At 38.0% G+C, this 12,349-nt stretch overlaps 1 protein-coding gene and 1 long non-coding RNA gene across 17 annotated transcripts in view; one reads left to right on the top strand and one right to left on the bottom strand.

Moving 5' to 3' along the window:
- The first annotated feature begins 1,505 nt into the window (after positions 1–1,505).
- LOC309863204 lies at positions 1,506–6,927 on the top strand. Its single transcript, XR_014310927.1, has 2 exons — positions 1,506–3,030; positions 3,241–6,927. It is a non-coding gene; the product is annotated as an uncharacterized lncRNA (long non-coding RNA).
- The window catches only part of ELF2 (E74 like ETS transcription factor 2), a 103,623-nt gene continuing 95,556 nt past the window's right edge, over positions 4,283–12,349 (bottom strand). For all 16 annotated transcript variants that reach the window (XM_082727647.1, XM_082727652.1, XM_082727654.1 and 13 more), the window contains 3 exons: positions 10,002–10,194; positions 8,791–9,138; positions 4,283–8,471 (listed from right to left, as the gene is read on the bottom strand). In XM_082727647.1, the coding sequence (XP_082583773.1) occupies positions 7,844–8,471; positions 8,791–9,138; positions 10,002–10,194 (1,169 nt within the window). In that variant the 3' untranslated portion in view covers positions 4,283–7,843. The remainder of the gene's footprint in view (positions 8,472–8,790; positions 9,139–10,001; positions 10,195–12,349) is intronic.

Below are 12,349 nucleotides of genomic sequence, written 5' to 3'. Positions count from 1 at the left end.
AAGGCATCCAAAAAAATGAATGTACTTGCAGAAAGAGCTTTTTTTAAGGACATGTATAAAAATACGGCACAGCAAGCTTTCATCTAAAGGGGCTACATACCAGAGTGGGAGAGCACTGGAGTTTGGGCTTCTAAAACAAGGGAGGGGAAAACAAGTAACGTCAAATAAAGGGGCCTGGGCTCTAGTGAAGACAACACCGACCAGCGTGGCCCTGAACGAATTGCCCCATCTCTGGGGCCTCAGTTCTCTCATCCACAGAGGATTGCTTGGCACTTGCTCTGTGAACCCCATAGATTTGTGAGATGTTTGTAAAATAATATCATCAACTATTATATAAAATTTACACAGAAGTCACTGGAACTTGCTTCAAAATTTCAAAGCAAGAAAAGGGCATTGTACCTGGTATCTTGAAATATTCGTGGATGTTTTAACAACGGACTATCACTATTCCAAGAATAATCATCTTTCAATTTGAAAATGCAGAACAAATCAGGTTAGTAGAAACCTGAGCCCCAAATAGGTGAGGGGCTCATAGAATGGCAAGATTTTTTTTTTCCTAATTGTTCTTCCAAGCATATATGAGGTTGTAGGTGATCTGGTTCTTAATTTCATGAGGGGATGTCAACCCTACTTTGGTAAAAGTGTGATAAAACAAAATATTCATAATTCCAGACCCTTGTTCTCTAGATTTTTGTGGAAAGCTCACCTCTAAGAAAACATTCACCTAAGATTAGACATGTGGACCCAGCCATTCCTCTTGACAGAATGCTAGGAAAAGTTTTGTTGCTTCCAAGCAGCTGGCAAACTGGATTATATGGATCTCATTACTGATCAACTTACCTTTTTTGCTTTGCCTCCAAGACATTCAAAACCGGACCTTATAGCTGAATTTTAATTACTGGATGACGCTTCACATTGTTATAGTAGTATGTGCTCTGTATGCTTTAATCTTTTGCCATCTTCTCTTTTCTTTGTCTAATTTTCTTTTACCTTTTTTTTTTTAACTTTCACTAATTCTTAGATTATGTAAATTGTAAATCTGAAATTGTTCTGGTAATAAAGCAGAGTATAAATTATTTTGCTACAAGAAAGAAATTCAGACACCTAGATGGAGACAGTTTTTGTAGAAGAATGTCAAAATAGGATTACAGATCTATTATCTGTAATGTTACCTATAATACAGAGAAACACCAATCAAGAAAGATAATGAAGACTGGGCACAGCAAATAAATATATGCCCAACATCTCATTTTGGTTTCCATAGACTGGTGAACCTGAAGAGGACACACAACAAAATTCTGCAACATTTAAAGATTTAGTTTGTAAGAAAATGAGGATCAGGGGTGCCTGGGTGGCTCAGTGGGTTGCAGCCTCTGCCTTCAACTCAGGTCATGATCCCCAGGGTCCTGGGATCGAGCCCCGCATGGGGCTCTCTGCTCGACGTGGAGCCTGCTTCCTCCTCTCTCTCTCTCTGCCTGCCTCTCTGCCTACTTGTGATCTCTGTCAAATGAATAAATAAAATCTTTTTAAAAAAAGGATCATTACATGTTAGACTAGCCTTACTCCTAAACTAACCTCCATTCCCCACCTGCCCTTTTTTTTTTTTTTTTTTTTTGGATGGGAGGGAATACAGGTTGAGGCTAAAACAAAATGAGGAGGCAGAGGAGGAGTTCTCTTTTTAGATCTGCCTCTGGCCAGCTGAACTGAGAGTGAGGAGCCCATCTTTTCCCGAACCTTAGTTTCTTTATTTGTAATACAGGCAATAGACCAGAAAATCTCTAAGGTTTCTTAAAAACATTAAACTGAGGCACTTCAACACGATTTGAGTTTCTGCTGCCACAGCCTAAATATTTTTGCAAATTTTTGCAACTGCTTCCATATCCAGTTTTATGAAAGTCTCAAAATCAGTGCGAATTTAATAGCCACATCTCATTTTGAACCAAATATGGCATTACCTAGCTTGATTCACATCAATTTATTAACCTCAAATGACTTGGCTATTTCTAAAACCAGAATCTTCCTCAGCAAAAAACTTGCCTGTTGTGTTTTAAATTTTAGGCATTGCTCCAGGAAGCAATTCTAAAGTATTTTGAACAATGGTTACATTGTTGGCATTGGTATATAGCTTCCCAAAATAATTTCTTAAAGGGACAAAGCATATGAACATGCTGTACTGTTTTGTAGGACTTTCATCCTAGTTAAGGAGATGTTAAATATGAGGACAAGACTTTAGAATTGATGTAATCTACAGTATGAAGGCTTTTCAGAAGCCCATTTTAACATCTTGAACTGCCATTTTCCACTGAACATTTTAGAAAAGCCTATGTTATGATGCAGCTTCGTGGACATAAAGCTCTCCTTGACTGTATCTATATGGCAGCGTGGTTCCCAAACTTGATGGCACCAATGAAATCTCCCAGAGGGATTTTTTTAAAAATACCAATGCCTGGCTCCCGTTCCCATTGTGATCTGATTCTAGTGGACAGGAAAATTACCGTTGTGTTACAGGGAATGAATGTCCTACCACTCAAAATGTATTTTGCTTGTTAATGACAGTGATGGTTTCACTTCATCAAAGTTCTAAAATAGACATTTTCTCAGAGTTAGACATAGTACTACAACGGGATGGGAAGAAGCAATTATCTTGGGAGAAGACAACTGTTGATTTATAGCCTATTTACAGTTGTCTTGTTTTTGATGTGGAATTTTGTGGGGTTTTTTGTGTTTGGTTGGGTTTTGGTTTTTTTTTTTTTTTGAGATTTACTTATTTGAGAGCGCACAAGGAGGGTCAGAAAGAGAGGGAGAGAGAATCACAACCAGACTCCACGCCAAGCATGGAGCTTCCCACAACCCGAGATCATGACCTGAGCCAGAACCGAGTTGGATGGTTAACTGAGCCACCGAGGAGCCCCTGGAGTATTTTGCATTAAACGGTCATGTTCTGTTTATAAGTTCTCGCTATAGAAGTTGTAACATACTGTGTTTAAGTCCTGAACTCAGCCTTATGCTGAGTTGCAGTGTTCAAAAATAGTTATGGGGACACCTGGGTGGCTCAGTTGGTAAGGCAGCTGCCTTCAGCTCAGGTTATGATCCTAGCGTACTGGGATCGAGTCCCACATCGGGCTCTTTGCTCAGCAGGGAGCCTGCTTCTCCCTCTGCCTCTGCCTGCCTCTCTGCCTGCCTGTGCTCGCTCTCTTCCCCTCTCTCTCTCTGATAAATAAAAATTAAAAAAAAAAATAGTTATGGTCCCTTAAAAAGTGAACTAGATAAAAATCAAATCCATCTCCCTGCTGCACTTAGGTTTTCAAAGCTCTGGAGGGGTGGTGCAGAAGGGCAAATCACGCTTGCAAGGGACGAATAGTAACCTCATTCTCATTAGGACGGCCATCACTGTGTACTGACTTCCTACCCGCTACTACTGGTTTTAATTACAGGGGACATGATTGTAAGAGAGGCTGAAGCACAGGTAAATCAAACCACATGGTGCTTGTATTGTGAAAGGGGATAAGCTAATACAGGGAGAAGTTGCAGTGATGGCTGTGGAATTCAAGTAGTGTTATTACTCTTGCCTCCCCAAAACAATGTGTTGTGTAGCGCCTTGGAGAAGGCCAGGTGATTTCAAATAAAAGGAGCAAAGGATACTTTGAAAATAACCCCAAAGCCAAAATGTTCTTTGTGTAGAAGTTTAGCTGTTATATACGGTGATCAGAGATAAAATGCACCAGGTGTTCCATCCCTTACATTCTGCCTTCAGGGCTACCCCTCTGCTAGAATTGTCCTTTATTTTCCCTGTATCAACAAACTTTGGCCTTTCTTTAGCTTTATTTGCTTAGTCCTTCCTGCTACACTTGATAGCACTGCCCACCAGATCTGGAAATGTTACCTCATTTGTCCTGTTAATTCTCTGTGAACAGTCCTTCATTTCCACTGCTGGTTCTTTTTTCTTCTCCCATAACCCTTGTCTTCACATACTTGGTACTTTTCAGTCTTTAGACTCGGGATTCAAAGTGGACCACTCCGTTTTCAAGCCTATTTCAGAAATTATTTTTGTCACTTCTAACTCAGTAAAGTGAACTCATATCTAGAGGAAAGCAAAGTGGTCCAGAGAGTAGCTATCTGCTGGAATGGCCCAGTGAGGTATGGGTGCCTGGAATGTCCGTAGCCCAGAGATGACTAAGTAGCAAGGGAGGGCAGCTTAGGAAGGTAGGCAGAGTCCAGATCAATGGACTTAAATGTTATACTCTGAACTTTTATGTTTTTAGTAAGAGATGCCATTGAAGAATTTATTTTGAAAAAATTTTATTTATTTGAGAGAGCACAAGCAAGGGGAGAAGCAGAGGGAGAGAAAAAAGGAGCATTGCCTGAGCAGGGAGCCCAATGCGGGACTCAGTCCCAGGCCCCTAGGATCATGACCTGGCAGAAGGCAGATGCTTAATCGACTGAGCCACCCAGGCACCCTACCACTGAAGTATTTAAAGCAATTCCAAGGGAGTGATGAAATCTACATTTTACAATGCTCTCACCTTACAGCATGAGAAATAAAGAGCAGAGAGAGGCTTGGTGAAGACAAGCAGAAGTAAAGGTTGGGAAAATGGTAAAAGGTCACATCAATAGGATTTGGTGAATGACTGGAGGTAGGAAGTAAGGTGTCTAGAATGATTTCTTCTGGCATGAGTATTGGACTGCTGGTAATGTCATTTACTGAGCTAAGAAGAACAGATTTTAGAACAGAGTTTAACTGGACATGAAAGAGGAAATCAGGAATTTATACGCAATTAGATAAACCCATCTGAGTATTAAAACTCCAGGCATTTGGTAGTAAAAACCAAAGGCATGGATGAAATTATGTATCCATTAAAAGTTGACGTGAAATCCTGATGGTAAACACTTAACAGAGTGCCAGGCACTGATTCTAAATCCTTAACATATTAATTTGTCAGAGACCCATAGACAGAAACTTGCTAAGTATTAACATTAAACGGGAAGCTGAAGGAGAGCAAAGCAGACTAAGACTGGTCAGGCAGGAAGTAAACCAGAAGAAGGATGTCATGGGAAACCAAAGAATCTTTAAGTAGGCTGAGGCATAAGATCACATGAAAAAATGAAGTGTCGATTTTACTACTGGACTGTTGGACCTCAATGAGAACTGTTTCTTTTAAGCCAGAATTCAGCTACCAAAGAGAGCAATAGACTGTAAAACTTGTTGGAACAAGGAGAACAAGCAGGTATGAAAAGAGGGCGGAGTACAGGAGGAAGACCCACCTGCCTCCTTCCTGAAACAGATGGGTAAGGATGGATGCCAGAGTAAGTAGATGCTCTTAAAGCAAAGGGTCCAGAAATGGAGGGAGTACAGCTCTGGACCTCCATGTTCTCTATAAAAGAGGTTTACTGGTCATTTGGTTAAGCAGGGTAGTACGGCTGGAATTGTTACTGGAAGAAGACCTAAAGAATAAATGGACAGACTGCTAATTATTGTTCAAAAGCCCTAGTAAGGCTGGACTACATAGGGGCATCAAGCCATTGTTAGAAGGTTCTTCTCCTATATACTGTACACAGAAAAAGTTATAGTGGTTTACAGATTTAAAGGATTGAGATTAAAAAGCCATACCACTGATAATTTTAATCAGCAAAACACTGATCTGGTATATACTGTGTACATGTTTCCAAATCTAGACCTTAGGTATAGTTATTCTGAAAGAGACAGAAATGTCTATGTAGGGTGGTAGAGCAAGCTAGGAAGGTCTGACTTAACCCAGTTAGAACCAACTAATAATATAGTGGCGGGGGGGGGGGATTCTTTACTCAAAATTTAAGTCGCTTTAGCTGTCTTCCATAGGACATGACTTAGATTCTTACCAAGTATGTTACCAAAACCAACACATGTCTGAGTGTCCAGTACAGCATTTGGGGAAAGGTGTAGGTATGGAATAAGCTATATATTCTTTGCTCTCCAAAAATACCATGGAATTAGACTAAAGAAAGGAAACTATAGTGCAAAAGAAATATACAATTAGGTACCAAAGAAAACTGAAATATTTAGGAAATGTCTTAAGAGTAGTAGAATTTGAGCTTAACTCCCAAATGGGCTAAGAATCAAGTGAGTTTTCTTCGAGCTTTTATTAAAAAGTACCATCAGGTTATGTTTATGGAAAAGATAAACAATTACCAAGGGTGCTGTTCTAAAAATCTGTCGACCTAAGTAGTATCTGATTGAATGCACAACTGAAGGCCACAAAACATTAAGTATCAGTTTATTTAAATTTCTAAAAGATGTAAAAATAGACAACTTTTCTTTGTAGTCGAAAGAGCATTAAGATGTGGGGTCACAGGACCTAATTTGGTGTGAAATTAGGAAATTTCTTGTAATCCCTCTGGTACCTCCATTTCCTAATTTGTAAAAGGGCTAGAGTATTACTTGATCTTCTTAACCCTTAAAAGGTCTGTTTGAGAAATAATTGGTTTGATTTGAAATATAGATACAAGTGTGGCCAAAATTAAAATAATAAACTCAAGGTAAGTAGAACATTATAGTTCATGATAGTAATTAGAAAATAAGTGGCAACATGCAGATATCTGCCAAATATTAATGTAATGGAACAAACAGAAGGAAAAGTTCTTCACACAGTATTGGGAAGGAGAAATAAGACTTCTATACTTAACTAAAACTGTGTCTCTATACTAGCTTTTGAATATTGTTATAAATATCACCAGAGACCAAAACACAACATAAATTTCATTTCTATATTTCAGAAAACCTACTTGAATACACTTTGAAACAAGAGTACAACAAAATAGAATATACTTCAAATGTTGAATATACAAACTATTATAGTTCAAATCTGAACACTGGTACTTTCCCTCTTAAACTTCAACTAAAAAAAAAAAACAAAAAAAAACAAAGGAAGGAAGAAAACAAACAAACAAAAACACCAGGTATTAGAGCTACCTGACAAAAATTCATGCTGAGCCTGAACTTCGAAGTGACAGTAGAACTGAAACTGCTATGTCTGCACAGACGCCAGGGCTAAGTGAGTGACACAGGCAGGATACAGCAGAAGGCCAGAGCCAACTGTTAATTTGTCCACAATTAAGAAACTGACAGACTTAAACTACCATATAAAATGTTACATGTAAATTCTATAACAATACTGTGCTAGGTACAAGATTTTTAAAATTTTTTTTTAATAAAAAAGCTTTACACAAACAAGCCATTAGCTTATTTCAATAAAGAAAACTGAAAATTAGTCTAAGGCCTTTGTTTTAAATCAGCTTAAGCTATATGATATAAAAAAAAATCGCACTAGATCTTTTTTGCTATCCTCTTTCTGAAAAGCTTTTGGATCCATTTTCAATTCACATTCTAAAATACCTATATTAGCAGTCTTCACATAGCACCAGTTAAGTGAGTTCTGTGTGAACACAGTAATAATTGCTGGTATGCATATAAAATGCATCAAAAATTGCTATATGTAACAATGAGATCACCCATCCCAACCCCTCCCCACTGAAAACTATATAACCTCTTACAGAATGTTAGTGTTCCAAGTCTTAGTGTAACTTGATATTGTAGTGAGTTGCTTGGTCCCTTTCAATCCTTTTCCTTACTGACGGGTTCAGTTGTTTCCTACTGTAAGAGGCAGTTTTCTGTCAGCATCTCCGTACGTAGTTCATTTCCCACTGAAACATGGGATAGGTAATTTATTTCCAGTAAGTCTGATTGTTTTCTTATATGCATTAAAAAGGTTTTAAAGTCTTTTGACTTTGCTTGATGACCTCCCTTGCAAATATTTATGTTAGTACTATCACTAACATTACGTCTAAAGTCCCTGGTAGAGCTGCTGTCTTATTTCTCACATGTCACTAGTCCTTCCGTTTTCATAGTTACAGGAAGGGCAATAGCTGAAGGCGCGCTGACAACCACTACGTGGGTCACTGTCTTATTTCCATCTGCTGGCTTTTCTTCTTGTACCAGCTGCAAAGTTTTCACGTCGTGTTCCTGCTTTTTTGCCACTGCTTCTGATTTTACCTCTGGCCCTTTTATGACCGCACTGATAACTCGCGGAGGAGTCTGGCCAGACGCCTGCTGAGTAGGCACTGATAGTCTCATTACAGGTGTACCGTGGGCTATAGAAACGGGGGTAAGTGCTCTCACAGCCAGCGGGGTTCCAACAATGTTAATGCTTCCCGATCCAGTCAGATTGGACTTTGTCTGCAGTTGACACTGTGCAAGTTGTGTAGCTGGGATGGTAATAATTTTGGCAGGCTGCATGGTGATTTTGTCTCCATTTTCAGAAGAGGCTGGCATCACAGTAGGGATTGTCTGAATAACTACCTTTGGAGAGGTTGCCGTTGTTGGACTAGTGCTGGTTATTAACGGTGCACCTGCATTAACTGACTGAACTGCCACAGTCGAGATTTTCTGACCCAACGATGTCATTACAACAGGTACTTGCATTGCCACACGAACTGTCCTAGTAGATTCAAAAAAAAATTGATTGAATGTTAAGTTAGATAATAGGTTTCTTAGGCAAAAGGATGAATGCAAACCTATAATGTACAAAACTAATGCTCCCAAATTTTACAGGTATATGAAATGCCACGAAATATATTTTTAAAACAGGCCCACATTAAGTTCCATCTATAAAACCATAAGAAAACAATTCAGGTTAGTTGAGACCTCTACTGTAACAATAAAATAGACTTAAAAGATCAAGCACTTTTCGGAGTCTTGAGGACAGTGGATTCTTAGGCTGCTAACGTTAAAAAAGGGACATGGTTTCCTTCACTGACCTTGGTGCTGCTGTTGCTGACACAGATGTGGTAGTAGTAGGAGACCTGGATGGAGTATCATGACCAGGGGAGGTGATGTTCACAACTCTAGCTACACCCTTCTCTGTCCTGGAGCAGTTCAGAGATGAGGTTTTTCCACCACGAACAGAGGTTGCTGCTTTCAGGAGACTCTCTGCAGACAGTGACACTCGTTCTAATGATTTTTCATCAGTAGCTGCTGCTAAATCTTCATTACAAGTTTCACTTTTGTCGTCATCTATGACTACTATGTTTTTGGGCATATACTTGAACTGATATACAAGCCTCTGTCCTTCAACCTTTGCAAGAATACCCCTTTGGTAATAGTATCTGTAATGGAAACAGTACTAAATGAATCAATTATATTACATTTTTTTGCCCCCCCAAAACACTATGTTGAATGGATACTAACAGAAACATTCACTTATTCCTGTTAGAGAGGAGAAGGAGCTCTTACTGGCTGGAGACTGTTTAAAAGGCTAAGAATTTGGATAAGAATGAAATTGGAATCTGGTGTCACAGGTCCTTTAACCTTTGGGTTTCCAAAATAGCTACAAGTTCTCTTTCTTAAAGGAAGTAATTCAACCTAATACCAAATATTTTACTGTATCTTATGGCATCAGTAAAAATGCAACTGTGATTTACACAGGTTATAAAAACAATCTGACGGTATGTGGAAAAATTACTTAAGCAGTGCTTAGTCGAGAGAAATCTGTGGGACACGTGAATACTGTCATAAAAACTACATGTCCATTTACGAACACCGCTAATTAGAAAAAGCCATGTATACTGCAAAGTTTTGTAGGTTTCTCAAATGACAAAACTTAAGAGAAAACTTCATATTAAGATAAATCCATTATAACAAATTCATAGGAACTAAAAACCTGTATTAGAAACCGTATTTCATTTGGGTTTAATTTCTTTAAAGGTCTTCAAGGAATAGTCCTAAGTGCAAAAGCACATTTTTCTGCAAAAATGGGTTTCCAGTGATGACCTTGGAGCTGCTGAAATTTCAGACATCGAGACCAAAATCTTTCTTCTCCATCTACCTCCAAACCTAAGAAACTCCTCTAGAATATCCCACCAAATTAAAACTTATAAAAGGGGGGGTTTAGAGATTCTCTTTAAACAAGTAATAAACAATACAGAGGTATACAGGTTTTATTCAATAATTCATTCTCTTGTGTTCCTACCTCAGAGCTCGTCCCATAGTTTCATAGTTCATATCTGGCTTGTTCTTATGCTTTCCCCAAAGTTTAGAGACAGCCTTTGAATCCACAAGCTTGAATATGCCTTTTTCTCTCTGAGTCCACTTAATATACCGAGGACAAGTATTTTTATCTTGAAGTAGATCTAAAAGAAACTCCCACAAGTAGGTTGTGTTTCCTTTGAAAAAAATAATAAGACATCGATTAAAAATTCATTGATATAATTAAATACATAATTAAAAGCAAATATTTAGGGGCACTTCAGTGGCTCAGCCAATTAAGTGTCCAACTCTTGTTTTCTGCTCAAGGTCATAAGATCGAGCCCAATGTAAGGCATGGAGCCTGCTTAAGATTCTCTCTCTTTCCCTCTCCCTCTCTGCCTCTGTCTTCACTCACACCCTTGATCAAAAAAGGCAAATACTTATTTATCCTGGACAAAAATTCAGTAACTACTGTAAAATGTCCTAAAAGTCTGTCACTAAGTACTTGACTATATGAGTAATCATTTATACACTGTCAAACTGTGTTGCCTAGTAAGTTATAGATACACTGCATTTCATTATAACATTATCCTTAACATACCTGTTTGGTTTTCAAAAGTAATATCCTATTTATGTTTACTGCTATGATACTAATAAAGGTCCTGGATTTTAGACTATTATACATCACCCTATCCTAAATTTTGAGTTCAGTAGAGGCAAGGCAAAGGCATAATGCATAGTACTAAGTGAATCTGAATTAAACAGAATCCAGTTTATTAATTACATAGATCTAAACCACGAATAAATTTATTTGCACCAGTATGTTTATTATATGATAAGCCCCAATTCTATGATCAAAATTCATCAAGAGGCACTTAATTGTTGAAAAGGCAAGCAATACAGAGTAAAATGTGCAAAATTTTTAAGATTTTATCTTTCTACGTAAACTCCACACCCAACACAGGGCTGGAACCCACAACCCTGAGATCAAGAGTTGTATGCGCCACTGAATGAGACAGCCAGGCACCCTGAAACATATTTTTCTTTGATATATTTCCTTTGATTCACCTTTATGCAGGAACTCTGAAGTACATATTTTATAAAGTACAAATTACCCATGACCCTTTAAACATTATCTCTTCCTTATCTTCTGGACGTCTACTAGTCAGTTTGGATTTGATGATCAATGAGACCTACTTTCCTCTAAAAACAGGTTTTGTTTTGTTTTTTAAATTCCTAATCTCCTTCTGACCATACCCAATATCGTGAAGATAAGCTATGTATTGGGATTTCATTATATATGAACAGTTGAGTAAATACATTTGTGCTTCAGTCTTAAAATACCAACTCCTTACATAGAAACACTAAAAAGTAACATGGGAATTCCTTTAACTAGTCCAGTATTCATCAAATGCTAACTATATATAACATATATGATGACATGACTAGCAAAATTTGAAAATGAGCTATTTCTGCAGAATAACATAATTATTCATCATACACTACTGCTCTTTAAGTGTTGTAGAGGATACAGAAGAGCATTTAAAACTTGGTACCTGCTTCAAAGAATTTACAATTTAGTTGGGAAGGGAAAAGAAAAGTTAATGACAAGTTAACAATACAAAAAAGAAGTAATAGTTTGTGAAATGACGTATCACAAGGTAATGCATAATTATATTCCAAATGAATGACAGAAAATGGGATTTTAGGAATAAAAACAATGGATTGCTAAAATGGGAAAACATGGAAGATGACTAAGATTTACATAGAGGAAAAGAGCAAATCTGGGATTCAGATAAGGAACTTCATCCCAAAAAGAGAAAGCATGACTCTTTTCATTCCCTTCGGAGAGTGGAAGATGGGCAAGTAGTGGACAGTGGTTATGGGGAGATCAGGCTGAAATTTTCAGAATGCTGTTTTTCTTTTATTCCCTTTGTATAAAGCCTCTAGGGCCAGAGATTCTTAAACTGATGAAAGAAGAGAAAAGAACCCTGAGAAGGAGAAAATTAGAATATATACACCACCACTGAGTCACCAGGTCATCTCTAGGCTCCTGCTCACTATCTCTTTACTATCATCAAATCTAGATCCAAATTACAGGCTTTGTGAGAAGGACCTCTAAGAGTAGGAAGCTTCCGAACTAAGCTACTGCTACTGAGTCTAAATGCTGAAGCTCTTCCTCAGGCATTTCATTTTCATTCTGAATTCTCTGAAAATTCAACAAATTTACTAAGCCATAGTTGAGACCAGTGTGCATCTCTTGACCTAAGAAGATGAACCTTCAACTTTACAATGTTCTGTCTGCATCTCTGAAATCCCACTGCATCAGCATCAGTATTTTGTAAAAACTCT

The sequence above is a fragment of the Mustela nivalis genome, assembly GCF_964662115.1.
Source record: "Mustela nivalis genome assembly, chromosome: 4".
NCBI classification, from domain to species: Eukaryota; Metazoa; Chordata; class Mammalia; order Carnivora; family Mustelidae; genus Mustela; species Mustela nivalis.
Note: the sequence above shows the minus strand (reverse complement) of the source record. Positions and strands in the feature narration are given on the sequence as shown.